Source organism: Antennarius striatus, chromosome 17 (assembly GCF_040054535.1).
Source record: "Antennarius striatus isolate MH-2024 chromosome 17, ASM4005453v1, whole genome shotgun sequence".
In the NCBI taxonomy this organism is placed as follows: domain Eukaryota; kingdom Metazoa; phylum Chordata; class Actinopteri; order Lophiiformes; family Antennariidae; genus Antennarius; species Antennarius striatus.
The window spans coordinates 913,686-939,723 of NC_090792.1; the positions used below are offsets into that span (position 1 = coordinate 913,686).

At 48.2% G+C, this 26,038-nt stretch overlaps 2 protein-coding genes across 6 annotated transcripts; one reads left to right on the forward strand and one right to left on the reverse strand.

Annotated features, from left to right (window-relative positions):
- The first annotated feature begins 1,353 nt into the window (after nt 1-1,353).
- On the forward strand, nt 1,354-10,019 carry iars2 (isoleucyl-tRNA synthetase 2, mitochondrial). Of its 2 annotated transcripts, XM_068338181.1 has the most exons (24): nt 1,354-1,747; nt 2,092-2,214; nt 2,292-2,445; nt 2,516-2,664; nt 2,785-2,834; nt 2,970-3,079; nt 3,155-3,242; nt 4,043-4,158; nt 4,225-4,394; nt 4,519-4,609; nt 4,693-4,844; nt 4,909-5,069; nt 5,157-5,259; nt 5,695-5,788; nt 6,162-6,239; nt 6,761-6,869; nt 7,013-7,115; nt 7,201-7,323; nt 7,397-7,528; nt 8,131-8,237; nt 8,328-8,473; nt 8,607-8,797; nt 8,951-9,095; nt 9,455-10,019. In XM_068338181.1, the coding sequence occupies exons 1-24, from the start codon at nt 1,487-1,489 to the stop codon at nt 9,586-9,588; spliced, it is 3,090 nt and encodes a 1,029-aa protein (XP_068194282.1). In that variant the 5' UTR covers nt 1,354-1,486; the 3' UTR covers nt 9,589-10,019. The 2 variants fall into 2 exon arrangements, with proteins under 2 accessions (XP_068194282.1, XP_068194283.1); XM_068338182.1 differs by lacking the exon at nt 6,162-6,239.
- A 326-nt stretch (nt 10,020-10,345) lies between these two features.
- On the reverse strand, nt 10,346-24,689 carry rab3gap2 (RAB3 GTPase activating protein subunit 2 (non-catalytic)). Of its 4 annotated transcripts, none has more exons than XM_068338179.1 (35): nt 24,320-24,689; nt 23,519-23,607; nt 22,076-22,193; nt 21,910-21,991; nt 21,736-21,783; nt 21,566-21,641; nt 20,854-20,955; nt 20,333-20,432; nt 19,913-20,011; nt 19,519-19,667; nt 19,147-19,226; nt 18,883-18,975; nt 18,658-18,797; nt 18,320-18,515; nt 18,055-18,198; nt 16,704-16,786; nt 16,500-16,564; nt 16,299-16,389; nt 15,998-16,119; nt 15,146-15,356; nt 14,832-14,929; nt 14,524-14,632; nt 14,263-14,423; nt 13,625-13,799; nt 13,339-13,509; nt 12,972-13,078; nt 12,705-12,771; nt 12,560-12,630; nt 12,447-12,482; nt 12,242-12,316; nt 11,593-11,808; nt 11,388-11,477; nt 11,085-11,297; nt 10,811-10,975; nt 10,346-10,701 (listed from the first exon to the last, which is right to left on the reverse strand). In XM_068338179.1, exons 1-35 carry the CDS (start codon nt 24,432-24,434, stop codon nt 10,549-10,551), a joined length of 4,110 nt encoding a protein of 1,369 aa, XP_068194280.1. In that variant the 5' UTR covers nt 24,435-24,689; the 3' UTR covers nt 10,346-10,548. The 4 variants fall into 4 exon arrangements, with proteins under 4 accessions (XP_068194280.1, XP_068194278.1, XP_068194279.1 ...); XM_068338177.1 differs by having other exon boundaries at nt 12,188-12,316; XM_068338178.1 differs by having other exon boundaries at nt 22,076-22,196.
- Between the last annotated feature and the right edge of the window lie 1,349 nt (nt 24,690-26,038).

The window sequence follows — 26,038 nt, forward strand, 5'->3', positions numbered from 1 at the left end:
AGTGTCAAGGCAGACAGCATTCAGAGTACTGGTGAAAACCTTCAAAATAAACCACAGCAAGAGTTCTGGATAGCATGTTCACACCTGATTTCAAAGGTCTCACCTCTTTTCTCATGAGTCTCACTGATAATTATAGCTCTCAGCTGTATTGAAGCTATTATGCTGCTACACAAGATCATTTAACCAGAGACTCATAGAGTGGGTTAAAGGATATGGTCTAATATTTTTTCAAGTCTTGAATGATTACTTCCTATTAATAAAGGCAGACTGGTTAGGGGAAGTATTCAAGCTTTTTCAGAACAACCTTGATGTTGGTCAGCTAGATTTAGGATATTTCTGCTGCTAGTTATGGCCGAATGAGCCATTTTGAATAAAGGATCTGGAACGGATCTGGACCAGATGAGCTGTTTCATGATCGAATCTGGATTGACTCCAGTGTACTGGATTTGGGGTGGATCCGGGGCAGAGTCAATCTGGGACATCCAAACCTTCCAATAGCCAAAGCTAAAAGGAAAGGAAATAATTATATTTATTTTTACAAAATAAAACAAGGCAGTCACAGACTGCAACATCCTGAGACACCCCTGAATTCAAAATGTTACCCTGACCTACTTTGATAGGTCAAAGATCAAAGCTAGTGCTTCTGACCTACTTTGATAGATCAAAGCAGTAGCTTTGATCTATGGTCTTACACTGGCCTTCTGTCTCGTCTTTCTATCCTGAGTGTACAAAAGTTTAAATTTGACCTTGGCCCAGTTTTCTCAAGGTCAAGGTCATCATCTTATTTTCATCCCCTTTGCTCCCTGAGTCATGAGCTTTGTGTTTCATCTTTCTATCTGAATGGTTGAGAAGATATTTGGTGGAAGAACTAACGGACGAACACACGAACACTGACATTACAACACCCCCCCGCTCTGAAGAGGGATGTAAACAAACACACACACACACACACACACACACACACACACACACGCACACACACACACACACACACACACACACACACACACACACACACACACACACACACACACACACACACACAGCCAAACTCATGCTGCGTTCAGAGTGTCGGACATATGATGATTCAGGCAGCCTACGGCTCAAGACTTGAACTGCATGACCACCAAAACAGGAAAAAAACGACGTTAGTTACTCTCACGACAGTTACATTTTGTCTAGTTAGTATTATTTATGTTTTCATGTGAAGTTTTAGCGTCACACATTTTTTACTTAAATATTTCTGTGTTTTGGCAGGTATGAAGCTCATGTTTACGGTTGTCGTTGTCTACATTTATGACCTAACTGGGTTTCCGTAGTTGTGCTCCCTACAATTTCTTCCGGGCGGAAACAGTTCCTGTGGAAGGACGTAACGTAACCGACTGCAGTCTGACCCAGGACCGACCCAGGACCGACCCAGGACCGACCGAGGCCTTTTCCTTCTGGTGGTTTTCGGGACCACTTCCTGAACGCTCCCCCCGTCTCAATGCTGCTCGGCCGGGTGTCGGCAGCGAGCCGGACGCTAGCGAGATGGGAACGGAGGTCCGCCCGGGGAGGCGGCCTCCTGCACCGGGCTCTGGTGCTCCGCTCGAGCCGCCGCGACGTCACGTCATCCGGAAACAACGAGCCGTCGGACAGCGGCTCCGCGCAGGGGGTGTACCGGGGCTCGGTGCTGCTGCCCCGGACCGACTTCCCGCTGAAGCTGAGCGGACAGAAGCTGCTGGAGAGAGAACTGGAGATACAGAAGGTGGGACAGGCGGGGAGAGCCTCAAACACAGATTAGAGACAGATTATTGATCTTCTAGATCATAATGAGTTGTTAATGGTTGATCAGGTGGTTCACCACCTGTGTTCTAAACAGGAAGGTGTTCAATGATGCTCTGTGGGAACACCTCCAGTGTTTGGTGTGGAACAAAACTGATTTACCTCCCCCAGAGGATTTCACTCACAATCCAGATATATGTTGATGATGACAACTCCAGACACACACACACACACACACACACACACACACACACACACACACACACAGACACACCAGTGTGTGTGTGTGTGTGTGAACAGAAGTGTAAATGCTCTGTCCCTTTGCAGGAGTGTGGATTTGCTGATCTGTACACCTGGCAGAGAGAGAGGAAGGCCAAGAAGGAGTTCTGCCTCCATGATGGCCCCCCCTATGCGAATGGAGACCCTCATGTGGGACACGCCCTCAACAAGGTGTCCGATCCTGTGCCTGTCATGAATTCTTGAACGGTGTTGTACACGTGACAGTAATCGTTTCCTGTGTGATCCAGATCATGAAGGACATCCGTAACCGTTTCGAGGTGCTGAGGGGGCGACAGGTCCACTACGTCCCGGGCTGGGACTGCCACGGCCTTCCCATTGAGCTGAAGGCTCTGGGGGATGTGGGGGCCGGGGGCCTGGAACCCCTGCAGATCAGACATAAAGGTAAAGCCGGGAGCCTGGTGGGGCGTGTTGGCGCCGCAGCAGCTCTCATGTGTGACTTCATCCCATCCAGCGCGGGCGTTCGCAGTGGAGGCCATAGCGCGTCAGAAAGCTGCTTTCCAGCGCTGGGGGGTGATGGCTGACTGGGACCAGTGCTATTACACGTTTGACGGGGCTTACGAGGCCGCTCAGCTCAAAGTCTTCCAGGAAATGCACAAAAAGGTAGAAAACTCTGGAGACATGTCCTGAACATCATAGACAGCCAACAGGGACACCAATGAACCAGATGGCTCTGACTCCATCATTAAAATGACGTTTTTATTCACCTCTGATCTTTTTCAGGGGCTCATCTACCAAGACCTCAAGCCCGTCTTCTGGTCTCCTTCATCCAGGTACTGAGCTGATGCTGTGTGTGAACATTCACTGTGTGTGTGTGTGTGTGTGTGTGTGTGTGTGTGGTGTGTGTGTGTGTGTGTGAAGCACGTGTGTGACTGTCGTGTCCTCAAAGCTCCTCTGTTCCCCTTTAGATCGGCTCTGGCTGAGGCAGAGCTGGAGTACAACCCTGAACACGTGAGCCGATCCGTCTACGTCACATTCCCTCTGCTCACCCCCCCTCCGGAGATCGCCTCCGACCCAGGTGAGGTTAAACACGCAGACGCGTCTTCGTCGTTGTGGAGTCTCTCTCTGTAATGGAGCTTTTCTAACGCGTCAGGGCTGGAGAATGTGTCTGCGTTGGTGTGGACGACTCAGCCGTGGACCATTCCTGCCAACCAGGCCGTGTGCTTCCTGCCTAACGCCCGGTCAGTGGATCCATCCCACGATCACACGTACCCGACACACGAGCAGCGCCAATGCCGTGTTCTCTGACACGCTGTAGTTTCATCAGCAGAGAAACTGGGATCTAATCTAATTATATTATTGTTGTTATATATACGCATTTCATTGTAAAAAAAATTGAATCATCTATTATTTACTGGTAGTTTTCAGAAGAACATAATCAATAGTTATCATTATCCCTTCAACATGTACTTCCTTTAAATAATCCATTTTATAATTTGAGATTATTTGTTTCCCAGCATGTTTCAGCTCCAGATTGCTCATTTCTTGCACGTCACTGCATAGAGCATGTTAGAAATGTCTTTAATAATAATAATAATGGTCCTCATTTAAAACATTTCACTGGATCATTTTAAACATTTTGGGTTACAAATATGAGCAATCAATAATCAAGAACATAAGATAAGATAAGATAACCTCAATTTGTCCCGCAATGGGGAAATTTCCAACGGACCTGCCCAGTTTAAAATGTAATTGTTGTAAATATTATCGTGTGAAAAGTTGAGATGCTTCTGATTTATTGATCTACAGCAGAACCTGGAAATATGAGTTGAATCCATTAAATAAGATTTAACCGTTTAAAATAAGGAAAGTCATTTCATTCTGCTCCTTAAAATATGACAAAAATCATACTTTTCATCAACTCGTAGACATGCAGACTTTACCTGTGTATAATTAATTATGTTTAAATTACGTAAACAATGATGACGTGTGAAAGGAAACGTAAAGTCACGAGGACACACGAGGATGTTTCCGTCTGCAGGTACTCTGTGGTGAGGAGGAAGGACAACCATCAGCTGCTGCTGGTCGCCGCCGGGCGAACCGCCGGCCTGACGGCGCTGCTGAACACAGAGCTGGAGAATGTGTGCACCTACACAGGTAACACACACACACACACACACACACACGGCAGTGTGTTAACGTCATTTCTCCTTTAATTCCAAGGCTCCCAGCTCGAGGGCGGAATCTGCAAACATCCCACAATTCCTGATAAGCAAGTACCGCTGTTGCCGTCCGATCATGTGACCATGTTAAAAGGAACGGGATTGGTCCACACGGCCCCGGCACACGGCATGGACGACTACAGCGTGGCGTCACGTTTTAAACTGATGGTGGTGGGTTTTTAAAAGCCTCTGGTCGTCCATGGCAACGCAGCTCCGTCCTCAAAGAGGAGTCACGACAACGGTTAAACGTCACGAGTCAGTTCACCCCCCCGTCTGTCCTCCTCTCCCCCCTCAGGACTGTCTGGTGGACGAGGACGGCAGCTTCACTGACCTGGCCGGTCCGGAGCTCCGGAGCCTGTCTGTGATGGGGGAGGGGACGGATAAAGGTAGAGTGGGGGGGTCATGTTATGGGTTCATGTTCTTTATTCCTGTTTCACTCTGGGGGGGCCCCCACGTTGTTGTGTACCAGTGATCTCCATGCTGAAGGAGGCGGGGGCTCTGGTGAGGGAGGAGCGCTGCGTCCACAGCTACCCGTACGACTGGAGGACGAAGCGTCCGGTGATCATCCGTCCCAGCAGGCAGTGGTTCATCGACACCGACGCGCTCAGAGACAAGGCCAAGGTGGGGGGGGGACAGGGGCTGTTCTCTGAAGGACACAGGAGTCACCAGCTGCTTGTGTCTGCAGGGGGCGCTGCAGAAGGTGCAGGTGTTACCCGAGTCGGCCCGCGGGGGCCTGCTGGCCACGCTGGACAGACGCACCTACTGGTGCATCTCCAGACAGAGGAGCTGGGGGGTCCCCATCCCCGTCTTCTACCACCGGGAGACCGGGGAGCCTCTCATCAACAAGTAAGATGACCCCCACCACCTCCCCAGACACGCTAAGGCATCACGCTTCGTGTTCATGTTGGGGGGGTCGTGTCCGTGTCTCTGCAGGTACACAGTGTCCCACATCGCCAAGCTGTTCAGGGAGCAGGGCAGCGACTGCTGGTGGGGGCTGCCGCTGGAGGCGCTGCTGCCAGCAGAGGTGCTGAAGAAGGTGGGTGGGCGCTTGAGGAGATGCTGGCCTGGGTCACATGACCACACTCTTAAAGGGGCCGCTCCGGCCTCGGTCACATGACCACACTCTTAAAGGGGCCGCTCCGGCCTCGGTCACATGACCACACACTTAAAGGGGCCGCTCCGGCCTCGGTCACATGACCAGACTCTTAAAGGGGCCGCTCCAAACTGGATTCCCCTGTGTTATTATTTCCACTAACAGTTCTGGTGGGGGGGTGTGGTTTATTTGTTCTATTTATTCACCACTCCTTGAAGGACGGTCTGTAAAAATGTTTCCTGACGTTAACGCGGCTCCTGGAGAAGAAAGGTTTGGAGACCGCTGGTTTAAAGTGTCTAGTTTTTTGATGATGATGAAGATGTAAACCCTTCATCATCCTCATCCTCATCATCTCATTTCTTTCATCCCCCCCGTCAGAGTAAGGCGGGGCCGCTGAGCGACTACGTCCGTGGGGAGGACGTGTTGGACATCTGGTTTGACAGCGGAGCGTCGTGGGCTGCTGTTCTGGAAGGTACGGCCAGACCATGTGTTCACACAGGGCAGAGAGCAGGTGGGTTAAGGTGGACCTGGTTTAAGGTGGACCTGGTTTAAGGTGGACCTGGTTTAAGGTGGACCTGGTTTAAGGTGGACCTGGTTCTCTCTGAAGACCTGATGCGAGGACCAGCTTGACGTCCCTCAGCAGAGACGAGTGTTCTTCCTCCGCTGGGACTCACCCGACCTTAACATTTTTACAATATTAACAATATATTTACACTGAAATGCTCTGACACACAGCTGTGTATGTGTATATTTAAAGATGTTTTCACACACACACACACACACACACACACACACACACACACACACACACACACGTGTTCACCACTGCTGTCTGTCACTTCCAGAGGTGGAGGAAGACTCCGACGAGGCTGAGTCCCGTCTCAGCTGGCTCCCCGCTTCTCTCCGTAAACCTCTGGTTCCAGGTCATTACCCAGAAGCCTCTTGTTCTGACGTCTTTGTTTCCTGAGCTTTGTTTCCCTCGTGTCTCACTCGTCCTCCGTCGACCTTCAAACGCTGTCAGATGTGCAGATCACTGACGGACTAACGTCTGTGCCCGTCAGTGATTATAACCACCAGTGTTTGAGGGTGTGATGAGGACCGCTGTGGAAGTAGTGCATTATGGGAACTCGTCAGGACAGCATGAACCTCTGCTCTTCTCCCTGTGGCGGTTGCTTCTGTCTCCAGGCTGATCAGACGTCTTCCTGCTTCCTGTTTCCTGTGCTGAAAGCCGCTCGTGGTTCTGACGCGGCGCTCACATTTCTGATGGCGCACGCTGCCTCAAACACACCAGCGTCCTGTCAGATCCGTGTGGATGATGCTAACACGCCTGTCAAACGTCTCGCTGCTCATTCCTGGTCTTCATGTCTTCCAGAAGCTTCTGTCCACTAACCTGCTCCGTTCCGTCTCACCTGGTCGTCTCATCATGTCTCCTCTCTCCCTCCAGAGTCCGACTCCAGGGCCGACGCCTACGTGGAAGGGAAAGACCAGATCGGAGGCTGGTTTCAGTCCTCACTGCTCACCAGCGTCGCCGTCAGGAACAAGGCGCCTTACAAGTGAGAGCCCCGCCCACTCGCTGTGGCGAGCAGGAACTGTTAGGATTAAAAGACACGTGTGGAGAAAATACTACATTAGATTTTAACTGTCATCGAATTACATAGTACTGTGTGTGTGTGTGTGTGTGTGTGTGTGTGTGTAGGTCTCTGGTGGTCCACGGCTTTGTTGTGAGTGAGAAAGGAGAGAAGATGTCCAAGTCTGTGGGGAACGTTGTGGATCCTGACGTCGTCATTAACGGAGGGAAGGTGAGGCCGGAGGACGAAGCTCCTGCTGCTATCAGGTTAGCATTAGCGCTAACGCTGTGTGTGTGTGTGTGTCGGTGTGTCTCAGGACGCCGCTATGCCCCCCTACGGGGCGGACGTGCTGCGCTGGTGGGTGGCAGAATCCAACGTCTTCTCTGAGATTCCCATCGGCCCCGGCGCCCTCAGCTCGGCCAAAGACAGCGTCAGCAAGGTAGCGGCGCCGCCGGCCGGCCAATCACACGCGTTCTTCTGCTCGGGTCGTCACGCTGTCATCTCTCTGCCAGCTGAGGAACACGCTGAGGTTCCTGCTGGGGAACCTGCAGGGCTTCGACCCCCGGGTGCAGGCCGTGGACCCCAAAGAGATGCACTACATCGACCAGTACATGCTGCACCTGCTGCGCGACTTCAGCATGAAGGTGTGTTCAGGTGTTCACACGGAGGCAGCTGATTGGACGGGACGGATGGTTAACCCTTCAGGCCCAAAAGTGACATTTTTGTTGCTTTTATGTGTTTCTCTCCCAGTAAATCAGTTAAAAGGATAAATACATGAAATTTCACCAGTAATTTTCTTTCACCTTTATTTTCTAAATTCCTTAATGCCTGTCATTGGAAGCGTATAGAATATAATATCTTATATAGTATAATTATATAGTTATAATATCTTTATCAGAAGTATTCAACTGTACACTAACTTTTGGAAATATTCCATATTTTCTGTTTTTCCCATTGAAAGAAAAACAGGGTTCTAATGGTGAATTACATATAAACATATAATAATAAAAACCCATAATATCTATGGATAGGTCTGAACTAATGGAAACGATCTGATGCACTGAAAGAAAGAAATATTTCTGTATAACTTTTTTTAAACATTTTTATGAGACGACCCTTTTGTGACCTGATTAGGTAATGTGTGTAGAAATGTTAATAGGTCCCTGAGAGTTAACGTAAGGTGTGTGTGTGTGTGTGTGTGTGTGTGTGTGTGTGTGTGTGTGTGTGTGTGTGTGTGTGTGTGAAGGTGACGGATGCCTACAGCGAGTTCGACGCTGGCAGAGCCCTGCGTGTCCTCCAGGCCTTCATCAGCAGAGACCTGTCCAGCTTCTACTTCAGCATCGTCAAAGACCGGTACGGAGGGACAGACGGACACACGCAGGTCCATCACCGTCTCCTCCTGTCTTCACCTGTCCTCTGTCCACTCCGTGGTTTCCCTCTCAGGTTGTACTGCGACCCCGAGGACTCTCTGGGCAGGAGATCCTGTCAGACGGTTCTGGAGGAGCTTCTGGACGGAGTGACCAGATCTGTAGCTCCTATTCTGCCACACCTGGCTGAGGAGGTGTATCTGCACGCCCCCGGACACGACAGTATGTGTGTGTGTGTGTGTGTGTGTGTGTGTGTGTGTGTGTGTGTGCGTGTGTGTGTGTGTGCGTGTTAGTCCAGAGTGTGGAGTTGTGTTTTCTGGAACCAGAACACTAAAACCCGTTCTCGATTCTGCAGAGGGGGAGACGTTGTTCAGGAGCGGTTGGATCAAGAGCAGCTCAGAGTGGCGCCGGCCGGGATTGGTGGAGGCAGTGGAGGGGGCGTGTGCCATCAGGGACTCCTTCCTGTCTGCCATCCCAGGCAAAAACGCAGCTCAGTATGACCTCACCATCGCCATCCAGCCCAGTCTGCTGTTTGAACTCATGGAGGTGAACCAGAATTATGTCCTCACCCCTTCATCACCCATTCTTCACCCGTTCTTCACCCGTTCATCACCTGTTCTTCACCCGTTCATCATTCTGTCTGTGCTGTAACTACCAGTCAGAACAACATCTACAACAGGTCTTTCCCATTCTTCCCAGTCCTTCCAGGAGGAACCCACCTCCACCTCCTCACAGCTGGCGGAGCTGATGATGGTGGGACGAGTCAGTCTGACCACCGAGCTGCCCCGGGACCTGCCCCCGGACGCCCTGATCTGCCACGGGACCTTCCTGATCGATCTGGAGGGTGAGGAAAGAGACCCCACCCCGACACGGAACACAGAGTGTTACACAAACCGGTGAACAGTTCGGCGGATAGCGATCAGAACCAGCGTGTTTCTGAAATCAGTTCATGAAAAATCAACAATCTGGTGTCTCAAATTATTAGAATCAAAATTGAAAAAATCTAGTTTTATGTTCTGAAATAGCCGAGGGAAACATTCTGAACATGTGTTGTAATCCAGGCTTTAGGTTCAGTGCAGCCGGAACAGAGCCTGACTTTGTTAAACCTGTCATAATGCATGTGATTTTTTTATTTATTTTTAAGACAAAATGTGAGTCTTTGTGTGTGTGTGTGTGTGTGTGTGTGTGTGTGTTTCCTGTCAGGTGGGGTGATCCGTGAGGACAGCCCCTACACCATCGCCGCGGTGCCCGCCTCCGGCGCCCGGTGCCCACGCTGCCGCCGCTACACTGCTGAGTCAGCGGACTGCCTGTGCCCACGCTGTCTGACCATCGTCTGACAGACTCACTGACGGGACAGACGCCACGTCGCCACGACAACAAGAAATGAGCTCCGAGGTTTTGTTTCCCTGCTCACCAGGACTGATTCTGGATCAGATTTTGTAATCCCGGTTCCTGACAGCTCAGAGACGGAAACTCAGCGTGGAGAAGCGGAGCAGACCTGCAGTTGGTACGAAACGAGAGAACGGCTCTGCAGCTCGTCGGAGGCGCCAACGCTCTCCTGTCAGGGGGGGGGCATTCGTTCTCTGCATCGGAACCAAAGACGTCTGAGTCGATGTTCACCTTCACGCTTCTGTGACATGAAGAGGTTTTATGTGTAAATAAAGGAATGGACTATCCTGAGTGTCACTGTGTGACGGTAGAGCAGTGCTATTGGTGCATCGGGCTTCTCTTTGTGGAATAAACGGGGTTCCTTGTGAAGTTTTCATACGTTTGTGTGTGAACGTCTGTCTCATCAGAAACGACGTAGATGTGATCTGAACAGAATCCACGTCTGGGTTTTGGAGACACCTCTTTATTCTGCTGGAGATGAACCGAGTGGGCGACAGAACGGGAGGTGTACAGGCACAGCTTTGTATGTAGAAATACAAAATAAGGTCCGCAACACTCTGATACGTCTTCATGTGGGGGGGGGGGGAGCAGGAGAAACACTCATGGCACCAACTTACTGTCACAGTCGGACTGAAAACGAAGGAGAGGTGACAACAGACGCCTCGTCCCTTCGATCCCCACCCAGAAACAGATCAAACACCCTCCTGTTGACACAAACATCCCATATATTTAATGTTACATGCATGAAAGGATGATGGACTGGATCAAGTTCAAAGCCGCTCAAGTCCGTCTTGAATTAACCTGGATTAGTTTCTCACACTAACGTAAACTGAATGGAGGCCGTTCGTCCAGCTTCCTGCAGTGGTTCCTCTTCATCGCTCCGCCTTCAGTGGGTCCACCCCCCCGCCTCAGTCCTCGGTGGCCAGAGCCTCCACAGCCTCCAGCAGGTGCAGGGCCAGGCTGTACTGGGCGTGGTTCTCCGGCAGGATTTCAACCAGCCGGCCGACCAGCCTGCTGGTCTGCGGGAGGGCCACCAGGGGGCACCGCAGCTCACCGGGATCCTGCAGCGCACAAAACGTTTCATCAGTCAGGACCAAACTGCTGAAGAACCTGGAGACACGAGTTTGTTGAGACACGAGCCGTGTCCGGCTGACGTCAGCCTGGTCTCACCATAGCCTTGAGCCAGGTGCAGAGGGTGGGGGGCAGGCGGGCCAGCAGCTCCATGGCGGCCTGCGTCTGGCTCTGGTTGTGGAGCAGCGAGTAGCTGAGCCTCTGGCCCGTCAGCACCAGCAGCTGGGAGCCCAACACGTCTTTATCCTCCACCTCAAACATCACCTGGGTGAGGGACAGTGGAAACCAGCACACGGGGGGGGGGGGATCTGAGTGTCACGATTGGCTGTGAGGCGTCAAACGCTGCATTCTGGGTACCAGCTGAGCTCACTACCTCCTCGGCCCGCGGGTCCAGGCCCTGGTTGTACAGCTCACACACCAGGTGGCGCCTCAGGATGTCGGGGTTGACCTGCAGCAGCGCCGCCAGCTCCAGACAGGTGGAGGGCCACCAGCCGGCCTTCGGTCCGCTGGGGGGGAGGGGGAGGGAGCTGGAGCTGCTGTTACTGTCGATAGCCTGAACCCAGCTGGTCAGCACCCGCAGGAGGAACTGAGACACACACACACACACACACAGGGAACAAGAGTGCGTCAGACGTGGAACCAAACCAGAACGTTCCCTTATCTCAGAAACACTGACCTCCTGCCGGAGCAACACCAGACTGGGGTCCATGTCCCCACTGGGCATCAGCTGGATGGTGGTGAGGTCTCTGAAGAAGGCATTCTTACCCTGACACACACACACACACACACACACACACACACACACACACACACACACACACACCTTAATTCAGTCAGGAACCACCTCTGAATCGGCGTGTTGAACTCAGTGTTATCCTCACCTTGCTGTCGAACAGGCTCAGAGGTTTGACCTTCAGGCTGAAGGTCATGGCAGTGTGTAGCAGCGAGGCTAACAGGCAGTGGTGCTGCACCAGGGGGTAGTGGATGCCTTTCTGCTCCAGGGCCAGCTCAGCGATGGACGCCGGGCCCTCGGCCCCACACCAGGCCTCCTCCACCGACAGCTCAGGAGCAGGAACCTCCTCCACCGCCGAGTCAGCCTGCGTGAGCGAGAAGCTCAGTGTAGAACGGTGATCGACACGTGACAAATTCACTTTATGATCACCACACGTTAACAGTTCACACAGGAGAGCACACACGCCCTGCAGTCTGAGGCGTCTCTGTGCTGAGATCTCAGCGTGTTGAAATCCATCAGCAGCGTAAAAATATATCAAGTATGGATTATTTTACGACTTTGGTGGAGATCCAGATGTGGTTTATCTCCAGTAACAGGTAAAGGTTCTCTCAAACACACCTGGAGGGACCTTTAGGTGCACCAGTGAGTGAACACATTGCTGTAAATGCATAGCGAGTGCTGGTGGTGTTAGTAGTGGTAGTGATTGGCTCGTCCATGCTTCGTCAGGGAACGTCTTTACTTACATAGGATTTTATAAACGACATAGGGCTGTGATTTTTAAGCAATAGTCCAGTCACCTCCATCAGGATCTGCAGCAGCTGGACGCAGCAGCCCATGAAGGATGTCACGGCTTTATCTCCCATACCAACGTCCTGTGTGTGAAAACAGCCTTAGAAAGCATCCATCAAGCAAATCCACTCCACACAAATCCATACATCAAAACTGGGATCAAACAATCTAATCTAAAGTAATGTTTTAGGATAAATAAGGAAACAGACCTACCCGTCGACATAAGCGGTCTTTGGGAGCTTTCCCCACCTAGAAAACAGTACATATGTTACTTAAAGCCCAACAGTCGTGCCTCTGACTTGAAGGAGTTCTCTACACTGAATCACCTTCTCCATCAGGTAGCACGCCGCTGAGAAGCGCTTGACGATGAACGTGCTCCACATCATTGAGGAAATGCCTGTGAGGAAGATTCATGAAGGAAGTCAGTACATACTGATACGGTCAGGATAGGGTTAACCCTCAGCCCCTCACCCAGTTGGATATGAGGACTGGAAACCAGCTTCAGGTGTTCGACAGCCCAGCATAAGAGTCGTCCCTCCTAGGAAGAGAAACACAGTGGTGACATGATTCCCTCTGACACCCAAACACACACACGGAGCTTCACCAACACACACACCGCTGAAGCGTCAGCTTCAGCTTCAGAGACAAACACAGATGTTGTTTAAGATCAACAAGAAGCAGAACCTGACCTGATAAATAAAATGTAGGAAACAACAACCTGTGTGTTTGCAGGTTTACCTCGGGGTCTTTGTTCCACTGCACCACGTACTCCCAGCAGCAGTGAGCGAAGAACAAGTCAGGTGACAGCGAGTTTGGGAACCGCCGACAGACAGACGCCAACAGCTCTACAAAACACAACAGACAGATTTAATGTAGATCAATTCAGACGACACAAAGAGGTTCCAGTGCACTGCAGCAATTACTGCAGGCTGTGTCACCTTTCACTGGATCTATAAAATGTATTGATCACCCTTAAAAGCTGGTTAAAAAGAGTGAAGAGTCAACAGAAGTGATTTTTTTTTAAATTTTGAGGCTCCCTGACATCAGAATGATGCCTCGTGTCAAAGAGAAAACATCTGGATTTGGGAGGTGTTTTGGTCCTGACCTGCTGTCTCCTTGTCGTTCTGGTCCTTCTGCCCCGTTCCTTCACTGCCTGCCTTCAGATCTAGTTTCACGTCTGCCTCCTGGTCGTCTTCTTTTAACAAGACCTCCTTTAGTCTCTCAGGGGCCAAGTTGTGCCTGAAAACCCACTTGGAGACGCTGTCAGCGATTCCACCTTCACAGAGAGACGTGGAGACAAAATCAGACTGAAGGTTATTACTTAGGGGAGGTCACATGTGTCTCCCTACAAACGCCGGCGTTCCTGAGGAAACCCTTGTTCTGCAGCCCACCTGTGCCTCCCTCCAGTAAGGTCTTGATGGAGCAATGAGCAGCAGCGCCCCCTGCTGCTCCCTGAGGAGGGGGCACCAACAGCAGCGTCTGCAGCACCAGCACGTCCTCCAGCTGTCGAACACACACCACCCACTGCTCCAGCTCCAGGGACACCGTCTCCCACTCCGACTGCAACTGGCACACAAAACAGGCTGAGTCAGAAACACACAACAGTTCCATCAGAAACATCAGGATAGAGACGAGTGGAAATGTAATCAGGATGAAATGAATTGATAGAATTGTTTTCATTTTATTTTATATACTGGAATGATCCCCTAGGGGAAATTAATAGCACACTCTAGTGTTAGTAATTCACTTATACATATATAGTGTGTACAGGGTGTACACAGAAAGACTCGTGTCAAATGGAGTACATGTTTTGTCTGACGTTGGTTTATCTGTCGGTCTGTTAATTAGTGAGGAATTCAAGTCTTTTACTCAGTCATTTACCATCATTAAGAGCCGCTTCAAGTCTCACACTGCATGCTGCTTATCAGTGTGTGTGTGTGTGTGTGTGTGTGTGTGTGTGTGTGTGTGTGTGTGTGTGTGTGTGTGTGTGTGTGTGTGTGTGTGTGTGTGTGTGTGTGTGTGACACAACCTTGCTGTCAGCTCGGCTGGTGATGCTCTCCTTGGCAACGCGGTGAGCAACAAAGGCAGCCAGCAGCGCAGCCGCTGCATTGTAGGACTGGACGATGGTGATGCGTACTTGCTGCCACCAGGGGGAGACAGACTGCGGGTCCCATGACTCCTCAACTGCACCTGAGGAAGAGGAGCAGGAGGAGGAAGAGGAGGCGTCCTTTCATTCTTCTTTTTCCACTGGCATATAGAAATGTAAAGATAACTGAATATAAACGCGTACCTTTCATGTTGCTGAGGGAGAGGAGCAGTGTGTGTAAGTTTCTAACAGTTTCTTCTGGTTTCCGAAGCATCTCCCTCTCTCTCTGTAGCCACACACTGAGCAGCAGAGACTACAGACAGGAAATGTCAGAAAAAAGCCTTCATTTACAGTCTTGGCACGTCTAAACGCACATGTTACAATATGCTGCTGGTAGAATTCTTCTGGTTCTGTGCCTCAGAACAGTTTCATATTTGTGGTTTGTGATTTCGCTTTAGATAAACTCGTTATGAATGTGAAGCTATTTCGTCCTCAGTGGTTTCCTGTCTTACCAGCAGCTGCTGTGGACGGATGCCAGCCTGCTGCAGCGTGTCACACACCTGGTGGAGCGGACTCTGTCCAAACAGACACCCCCAGAACATGAAGTTCCCTGAAAAACACACACAGGAACGGTTCTCGTTCTGAACGTGTGAGCCACAATGTTCAGACTGCTGTGTGAGAAAAGGTTTGTGTGTGTTCTAAAAATAATTCTACACCTTGTTTGTGTGATACACACACACACACATGTACATCGAGTGTGTCTAGAACAGAATGCGTCACATCTATAATGGTAACCGGGTCATGTAATACACGGATGTTGCCTCACCGAGCAGATTCCACTCCACCTCAGACGTACGGAGCACCCTCAGCTCCCCGTCTGCAGTGCACTCGATCTGGGTGAGAAAGGCCTGGGGGCGCAGGGGGCAGTCGGGTGAGTCCTGGGCGAAGGAGACACTGGGCCTGGAGGTGAGCTGGGCGTAGCGCTGCAACGTGGGGGCAACGCGAGATAAATCCTCCTCTATGCCTGTTGGGGAATCCTGCTGAGCGAGACAGAATCAGGAATTAGAGCTGTTCACTGAAACAAGCATTACAGCCTGATTTATAAAGTATAGCTCTACAGCTAGAAAGTGTGTGTTTGAGGGTTATTAGAAAACATCAAGGCACACATACAGTATATATAGTACACGCATGCAAACTGTCTGTTAAACGCTTTGAAATGTCTGCTGATGTGATTAAACGCTTTACAAATATAGGTTGATTTATTGATTGATTGAACTAACAATATGTGCTAGAGTGGATCAATAATTTCCCGACAGGGATCAGTCAGTAAAATTTTAAGAATAAATCAGCAACTGTAAGAAAGTCAGCTGGAGTTGAGACAGGACCTTTGCACCTGGATGACTGCCTGCATATAAATGAAGACTTAAAGGAAATAAAAAGTCGTCCTCAGGTGAGAGAAGTCAAGTCTCAGAGACGGTCAGAGATGCTTCTTTCTGTTTGACACATGTGGGCTACAAACTGACTGCAAACAAAAACTAATCCCTCCAGCACCAACATTTTCTTTCGTCCTCATCCTCTGCATTTGTGTGCAAACATCTGTTTATAAAAGCTAACTCTTAACCAGGTGTGTGTGTGTGTGTGTGTGTGTGTGTGTGTGTGTGTGTGTGTGTTGGCTCACATTTGTACAGCAGACCTCCGAGTCTGCAGCAGAGTGCAGGCGCCGGATATCCGTGTAGAGCTGGAGCAACTTCAGCTGAGATGAACAGAACTGGAGTAACGTTGGGTCAACTTCCTCAGGATCTGCAGCGCACGAGCACGCGCACACACACACACACACACACAAACACAAAACATTTCTCTACAGGTGTACATTTACATTTCAGGCCTTTTCCAGAGCAGTAATATGGAAACTACATAAGGAATAAGGAATACAGAACATTTAAATGAGAGGTTTTCTAAACAATTAACACATTCTTTACTTTGCTGCTTCAGTCCATCATATAATCCACGTGTGACGTTAGTTAGACAGGACACAGGAGCGCTCTTGTTTGACAGGAGAGACTCCAGAGCCTAAAACAAAGAGGAAAGACTTCAGTAACTAATGTGATCCTAATACTGACGGTAGAGTAGTGGAGTAGTCCTGAAGGAATGGGTGAGACTGTCTGTGCTTTCTGTCCCACCTGCTTCTTGATGGCAGGATGTTTGATGTCCAACAGCACGCCTCTGGCCTCAGTCTCCAAAACGTCTGGACAGAAGAGAGGATTGAGAGGAGAATCCCATTGATACTAACCTCTCACTTCCTGTGTGTGTGTGTGTGTGTGTGTGTGTGTGTGTGTGTGTGTGTGTGTGTGTGTGTGTGTGTGTGTGTGTGTGTGTGTGTGTACCAGGCTGCAGCTCTCTGCTCCTCAGTAAAGTAGTGAGTCTCTTTAACAGGTGCATATCTTTGGCTCGCTCACTCTTCTTGTCACTGAAGTGAACACAGAAGGAAGGTGTTGACTGAGACGCTGGGAGCCCGTCTTAAGATTAGGAACGTAAATAACTAAATGATTACATAACAAACAACCATCTACAGCATCCAGTCATGCTAAAGACATGAGAGGATGTCTAGAGCAGAAATGCCAATATTTTTCTATGTATACAGGAACCAGGTCACATGACTGATGTCTTCTGGAGTAGACATGAACCACCTTTTTATGAGCATCGGTGTATCATCACATCAGCCAGATCAGCTACTGATAACTGATTAGCTGATGAATCTAAGAGTAAAAAGTAACTGTAACTGTGTTGGTTTGTGAGTTACAACATTAATTATTGAACTTCAGAGCCAACAAGCTACTAGTTCAGGGCTGAAAACACATGTTCAGTGCAGTAATCCCTCGCTTATTCGCGCTACAAAATGCCCGGGCTCACTACATCGTGGATTTTTAGTCAGTAATCACATGATACCGTACACACATACTTTACTTTAATACAAAAGTGCTTTAAACAGTCTATCAGAGTGTGGGAAAAGGTAATACAGACAGACAGTGGTTTAACATCAGTATGGGGAGGGCTCAGAAACGTTTAAATTGTCATAAATAATCAAATAAATAGTTTGTCGCTATATCACGCGTGGTTCCTGAACGCATCAATCGTGAGTAACGAGGGATCACTGTATATCCCTATGCAGAGGCTACCAATGACTTATTACCAAAAGGGGATGCTGATGATATAAGGATGGACAGAAAATACTTGGAAAGATCAGACAGCACTGGATTGTATGTGACGCATGGAGGAGGAGCTCACACCTGGAGTTATCTTGCAAAGAGGAAAATTATGTAAATAAAATGTGGTGTATGCACCTATCAGAAGAAAACCACAGCACATTTAATTTATATACAAGGTCATGGGCGTAGGTCAGAGGTGGTTGCCCCACAATGACCTGTGGGGATAAGAAGCAGTGCACAAAAGAATCGACCCAGTCTACTCCAGGTGCATTCTGGGTGTTTAGGACCTCTTTTTGTGGAATAAACACTTTTGACTTGGAATACTTCTGTCTGTGTTCTTTTCAACTCAAGAACATCTGGAACAGCCTATCGGATTATTTGACACAATTTGTTGGAATATTGATAATTTGGTGGAATTAATTTTATATACAGTATTGGATTATCAGAACAAGGAGTTTGGGGACTATTTTTTCACTAACAATCTATAGTGCATAGTCTATAATCAATGGTGTTGCGTCTGTGTCCCGACCTGAGGGCCAGGTGGAAGGGGATGTTCACCGTCCTCAGCGCGCCGGTGATGGGGTCCAGCAGACACACCTGCTGGGTGTGAACCTGCCGGCCCTGACTGGTCACGTTGTTCACGCCCATCAGATGGTAGCCAGCATACAGCAGCCTGTGGGTGTCCCCCCACACACACACACACACACACACACACACACACACAACAGTATCTTACTGTGTGCTCGTCTACCCAGTGACTGAGTGCACAGACATCACGTATTCGTTGCCTTCACCTGCAGTGTTTTCCCACATTGAAGGCTCCGACTCGAGGCCCGTGCTGCATCGCCCACACCTCCAGGATTCCTCGACGGGGGGCATAGATGACCATGAACAGAGCACGACGCCTCGGGTGAGAGGTGGAGGGGGACAAGTCCCTCTCGCCGTGCTCCTCTAGAACCTGCAGCCAGCCCAGCTGAGCGTCACGGTAACCTGCAGGTGAAAGACAAGCAGACTTTAGCTGCTAGCTCTGAATCAGGACAAAAAAGCAGAATACTGAGGATGGATTTAACGCTTTGCCTTCTAATCACAGACGTGTGAACAACCTCAAGATTCCTTCGTCTTTGCTACTCACCTTTCCACATGCGAATAGAAATGCCCCTGCACAAGTCCAACAACGTGACTCGACCAAAGTCATCAGTCACCCCAGCCAGGGTGCTGCAGGGGGACAGACAGATGGATTCGCCGTGGCGACGAGAGTCTGGGAGACCAAATCTGGACAGCAGAGGTCAGAGATCAGAGAAGGGATGGGAAAAAAAGGACATAACCGACACCAATGTGGGTCAACGTGGACCGGTACCTGATCCCCAGTGGTGTAGCGGGCTCCACCTTGGGCTTGTGTTTCTGAACAACCTCCTCTTCCTGCTTGTTCTTGTTCCAACCCAACCACCCACTGAGTTGAGAGAGACATGAAATGATGGAAATCAAACACATGACACAGACCAACAATGCTTGTATGGATTTAAGAAAGGTGTCCTTTAACCAACATTGTGTTTGATAAAATTTTTGTTTCCAACAGTCTCATTCACACATGGAAGCCAGTTTTAAAAACAAGCTATCAAACCTGGCAGCGCTGAAGAGGGCCGAGGTCAGTTTGGTGGCCACAGCTAGAGCCACATGAGACAGGAGAGGCTGGGAGCTCCCCTAAAACCACACAGAGACAGCAAATTGTCAGAGCACTCTCCAACAGACAGTCAGTCTCACTGTGCTGTCTGGCATGGGGCTGGTGTATAAAATGTCATAAAAACTGTGAAGAAACTGCAGCCTTATTTTTAAGAAGAGCCCCAAAGGTTAAAAAAACAAAACATTGAAAAATGTTAGGTGAAACCTCCCAGAGGCCAAAGAAACATCATCAGATTATTTCTTATGTTCCAACTGTTCTGAAAGTCAGACGTACTTCGGGTCATGTTGTCTGTCCTCACTGCAGGGAACTCACCTCTACAGCGTAGTAAAAGCCCGTGTAGGGCCCCCCTCCTACAGTCACATACTGACTCATGGCGGGGGGGCTGCCTTTGACTGAAGCGTTAAACCCCCCCAGGATTGATGCGTTCTTCATCTGGTCGAACACACACAACGTCATGACGCCTAGCAGCAGGAGAGAAAAGGATTGTGGGAAAGATGGAATGAAGACAACGCCACGTGACAGCTGCTACGTCTACATCTAGATAACATCTAGATGTTTGTCCTGAGGAACAGAATGGATCTGAATCCAGAAGCCTGGAAGGTCCAGTGAGTATGACCCAGTGGCACACGTCACATGATCAGAATCAATGAGACACACCTGTGGGTCACTCTGACCCCCTGACGTCAGGTGAGGAACAGTTTCTTACCCACACTGCTGTGGTCCACAATCGTGTCCATGTCCTGCAGACCCCACTTCTTGTAGGCCAGGGGCGGGGGCTGGATCACATCACTGCCTGCTGCCGTCGCTGGGTGCAAAGCACAGCAGATGCCCCCCTGATTACCGTCCACTAATAACCCTGACAAAGTTTGACCTTCTAGAAACTGTAATTCTGTATGTTTGTGCAGCAGTGGGAATGTTGTGTGCTGCATGTCTCCTTAGTAAGTGAACGCTGTAGCCAAACACACACTGGTTAACACGTTAATCACTACACACTATAGACAGATTATATTATTTATAACTGCAGCCTCACAGCTCTAGTCATACAGTTTAGAAACACACATGTACTTATAGTCAGTAATCCCACTTGGATGTGCTTTAACACACTTTTCCACACTAACAGGCGTACCTCTGGCAACCTGGTTCCTGCAGGCACGCAAGGACTGGAAAAGGCTGAAGCCATCGATGGTGACCAGAGCAGCAGGATAGAGGATGCTCAACTCTTCATGCTGAGAAAGGAATAAAATCTCTATTAAAAACAAAGAAAGTAATTTGAAGTGTAACTTACAGCTGAGGTAAAGCGAGCAGGAGCCTCCAGTTAGAAACGTGGTTATGAGATAAACCGGTCTCCACACTCAGCTGCTCCAGTAGACAGGAGCTCACCTGACAAACAGAAACCTGGTGTCCACAGACAGACAGACAGATACTACATGGATCTTATGGTCTGTTCCAAATACGGGTGAAAATGTAAAAACAAACAAGTTCAAGAATCAATTATGACAGATGCACACCTACAGATTACTTTGAACTATTACTGAACTTTATCCAGGCTTTTAGCAGAGATGTGGACAGACAATTCACTTTCACAGAGAAGACAGTCTGACTTTGTGGGTTGGGGTTAGGGTCAGGTGTGCCCTTTGTGTGCAGTACCTGCTCACTGACTCCAGGATGGCGTGGGATCTCGTAGGTACGACACTTCAGCCGCAGCACTGGGTCTTCATGTAGAAGCTGGGCCAGGAGCAGAACCCCACTCTGACAAGAAAACGGTAACACATTAATTTTTGTTGTTTCTCATTTGCTGGAGCAAAGATGTTTCTTCTGGGTATCTAACAAAAATTAATTACAGTAATCCCTCGTTCCTTGAGATTAACGCGTTCAAGGACCACCCGCGAAAAATGAAATTCCGCGATATAACCACAAACTGTTTGTTTTATTATTTAGGATAATTTAAACGTTTATGAACCCTCCCCAAACTGATATTAAACCACCTTCGACTGGATTACCATTTCCCACACTATTATAGACTGTTTAACACTTTTATAAACTCGCAGGAGGAACCGTGAGTCTCAGAACGCAGTGCACACACAGATGCTGTCAGCCAATAGCATGCGCATACGGTATCACGTGACTACAGCTCATGGGAGACATTTGCTCCTCGCCTCTCGCTCTCTTCCTTGTCCTCGATGAGATAAAACTTACGTCTCATCAAGGAAAATATATTATATATATATCATTTAAAAATCTCTGATGTAGTGAAGCCGAACATATTGTGGCGTGAATAGACGAGGGACTACTGTACCGCACAAAAACTCTCTAGTGCATGAAACTAAAGATGATATTTCAGTTCACATGAGTGAGGTACCTCTGTGTAGAAGCGGACGTAGCCCGAACTGAATCCCATTACCACACATGTCCAGTCGGGACGCCCTGTGGAGCTCCTACACACACACACACACACAAACACATACAGATATTATGACTCGCATTTGCAGATACGCAGACATACTGTACATCCGTATCACCTCTAGTTACCTCTTCTGGCTCGCCAGTGGTATACAGATGGAACTGCTCACACACTCTCTATAGTGAGGGAACACAAAAAGATCCATCTCTGAAGACTTGAACTGGTCCATTATCTGGTATCTCAGCTGTTGCCCCACTCCCCATCAACCACCTGCCCTCAGCATCTTCTTTAAGTCTACTTACCCTTCGTCAGTGCCGAGGGTTCCACTCCAAGACACATCCAGGGTCATCTCCTCTCTGCCGCTGTCGTCTGAACGCCACTTAGCTGTGAGTCAGCAGACATCAACAAGCACTGGTGAAGCTCCTCTGTGTGCTCCACGACTTCTGAGTGTGTGATTGAACAACTGACCTGAGAGAAAGACAGCCTTCTGTTCCCGGGCCACCACTAGGAGGTCAGAGCAGGGAGACAGGGACACCACACAGTCCTGCAGCCAGGCCCCACCCTGCCCTGAGGTCTCTTCATTCACCTGCTGGCAAACAGGAAGTGGAAGGGAACCTTTCAAGAACCACCCAGCGCTCATGTCAATGTCACATACTGTAAACAACATAGTGGTTTTGCAGCTTTTGCGCTCCGCCAATGTATGTGGGGAACGTTCTCCCTCCAATTCCAATTCCACATCAGTGGGTTCCCCCGTCCGCTGACGTTGCCCCAGTTCAGTGGATGAACTTCAGCAGCAACACAAACTCTCATTAGATATTCAGGTTCATTAGATTCTGTCCCTGAAATCTTTCCATCTTTCCATCATAGCACATGCCTAACAGGGCCAAACATTTTGAGCAGCATGATGGTGTTCTCACACTGAGTTCACACGGTAACAGGTCGCTCTTTTTGGAATGTGGGGCATATATCAAATAAACAGAAAATCAAAAATTCACTATTCCAGCTTAAAACTATTTTTGTTATTGTTGTTTGATTTTAATGCATATGTATGGTAATACAAACTCATACCTTTAAGTTAACTGCCTTCAATATTTCATAAATAACATAATTTAAGTGACACATGTTGACAGTGATTATGAATGAAATACAAGTTCTGTTCAGGTTTTTACATGTTATTTAATAATAACCTAAATCTGCTTATGTAGGCAAATACCAGACATGCCTGCATACACAGCGGTCTAGAGATTTTGTTTAAATATTACTTGAAGCTAAGTGATGGCTTATGTCAAAAAAATTATACAATATGGAAAATGCTCAATTTGCCAACTTTGAGGTGCAAAGTTAAGGTTATTGTTCCTGATAGCGTGTGAGGTGGACACATGTGGCTTTTTCAGCCTGCTGCTCTGTCTTCCTGCCAGTGTCTTCCTCACCTGATGTCATTTTAACTCTAAGGTCAAACACAAACAAAATGTGACTTCTGTGACATTTACACCATTAAAGATTAAATTAAGATTAAAGTCTAATTTATTGTACCCAATGGGGAAATTATCTTTTCACTCAGACTATACCGCTATACATACATATATATATATATATGTGTTAGACATGAATACATGCATATCATCTTCTCTCATTAGTTTGGCTGTGAAAACGATTATGCATACAGTACAATGTACACTTTGACCCTATATGACACACACACAATATATAATATTTTTTAGCTTATGATTAGAAGTTATGATACTGACAGTAATGTCAGTTTGCCAGATTGACTTTAAATCAATTCATAATCATAATTTATCTTTCCTTATCCATCCCAGCCCATTTAGAATTGAAAAGGATTTAAAAACACTACTCCCTATGACTAACACTACAGCATTGGGAAACAGGATGAAATACAAAAGGACAAACCGGCATGGCAGAATTGGCTTCGTCCTCTTTGTTGTCACCAGTATCCCAGGATGACTCCCAGTCAGAGGTGTCCCACGACAGCTCATTTTCTGGGGGGGACAGGGGAATGAGTTGTACTGTAGTGCACAGGGTATGTTAAATTACAAGATAAAGCAACAGCATTTCTGTGTAACGTAACAAGAATGTTTGCGAAGCAGAAGACGGTTTATGTCCGTTTTCTTACAGTCACAGAAATGCTGTTGTGACGTCAACTCAGCAAATTAAAATGTGAGCAGAAGAAAAAGTAACAAAACCTGGATCTTTACAAAACATCGTGGTGTGATGTATTGTGTGTTGGTCAGTGTCACTTTGCCACAGAGCGGCTATGACACACTCTATGTCTATAAATGCATCGTATGAACGTGTGTGTGTGTGTGTGTGTGTGTGTTGTTTGTTAGTGGAGCAGCCAGCAGAGACGTGATCAGCTGATCCATGTGGGGTGACTCATAGCACAGAGGGGCAGGAATGTCCGTCATCATCCGTTTCAATGCTCTGCTGCTTTCAGAACAGACAAGACGCTGTGTCCACCTGTCACTTCAGCTTTATCATAATTTATACCAGCAGGAAGGTCATGAAGGAGTAACTAGTGGAGGTCTCCACTGCCTTAAACGTATTGCAGCCACTATTACTTCTTTTAACTGCGTGAACACCTTTATCTTAGTTAGCATCATGTATAACCACAACCTGCAGTCAGAACAAGCTAACCGGGTTGTTGTTTCTTCGTGTTTCCGGTTAGCATGCTGGTTGTTGACTGCTGGTTACCTGTTTGGTTTTGTTCCTCCGCGGGTTTGGGTTCGGGCTTCTGGCTCTCAAACAAGTAGTCCCTGACCGTTTTGAGCTCCTGGAGCCGGCCGAACTCCCATAAGCTGCAAGACATTTCCCCTGTTCCCGTCCGGACTGGGATGGAGAGGGACTCGGATAGCTTGCTAGCTAGCGGATCTACGTAGTTTAGAGTCTACAGGGTTTCTAAGTTCTGCGTCTATCAAACTGTTTGACAGCCTGTGTGCAAAACGACATTTCTTACTAATCTTCAGCTGTCAATGAAAACATTACTAAGATTAATATAGCATTCATATATAACACAAAATTTGGGGTTCCCATCCAAGACTCGATGCGATGTTGACATGCCGACGCAACCACAATTTGCATAATTAGACTTCCGGGTTAGAGATGGTCCTACTTCCTGTAGCGGGGCTGTTCTTCTTCTTTGGTGTTTTTAGAACACTTGTAATCCTTTCACTTTGCATTACTGCCTCCCTTTGAATGCTGCCGGGTTTGTCTGCCTAGAAACAAAGTAACTCAGGTGCTGACAGATTTTGTTTAAATTTTGTGAAAGAATTACCCTTTAACCAAGAATTGATTATTGTTTAATTAAAGTTCAGAATAATTTTGTTGTGTTAATTTTATAGGGTATGATTTTCACATTTTTGTCTGAGAACTTCTAAGATACAGTTTTCAGCGACAAAAACAAATCAGATTGAGTGAATATATGTTTTATCAATTGGTTCTTACTAACAGTAAAAAAATAAATAAATATGTAAGTGTATGTACGTATATCTTTATGCAACAATTTAAAAATAATAGCTGTTCTGGCCCTGCGATGCGCTGGTGACGCATCCAGGATGTACCCCGCCTCTCGCCTGTAGTCAGAAAAGTAGACAGAGTGGTGAATAGAGAGCTTTGCCTTGTGGCTCATGCCTTTGTTTCATCCGCTGTCTATGTGCTCTTGCTCAACAGGTGGAGAAAAAATATAGGACAGGAAACAGTTGTTCATGCACCATGATTTACTTAACAATGTGCTCATTGGTTTGTCGCTTCCAACTGATGAACACAATCAGTTCAGTGACGATGGCAAAAATGGGCGTATTTGTGATTTCAGTGTAGGTAGTGTGAGGTCAGGCAGGATTGATGTCTAAAGGCTTGTTATTCTCTGAATGTCTGTGTTGTAGAGTGCTTGTTAGGGCCTGCAGCTTCCTGCTGTCAGGTCATTATTTCCAACAAGGCCTGTAATGATGTCTTCAAATGCCTAGCAGGCCTTCTCTATGCTAACGAACTCTGCAGCAGCTCCGATGTTCACCTTTTGTTTTTTCACCTTTTGTCCAACATGGTTGAAGACCCCCTTCCAGCAAACAATTTCAGAGTGTGAACTAGTTTTGAACTGCCAGGCAGGAGGCCTAGAGGAAGACCAAAGAGGAGGTTTATGGATGTAGTGAAAGAGGACATGAAGGTAGTTGGTGTGAGAGAAGAGGATGCAGAGACAGGGTTAGACGGAGGAAATTGATTCACTGTGGCGACCCCTGAAGGGAAAAGCCGAAAGGAAAAGAAGAAGACCTGGTAGTGGGAGGGTCCAGTTCACCTCCCAAGCACTGCTGAGGTGCCCTTGAGCAAGGCACTGTCCCCCTTATCTGTAAGTTTCTCATTGGGGAACACCACGAAGGAGCTGCCCACTGCTATATCTCTCGTTTGTGTGCCCTACAGGCC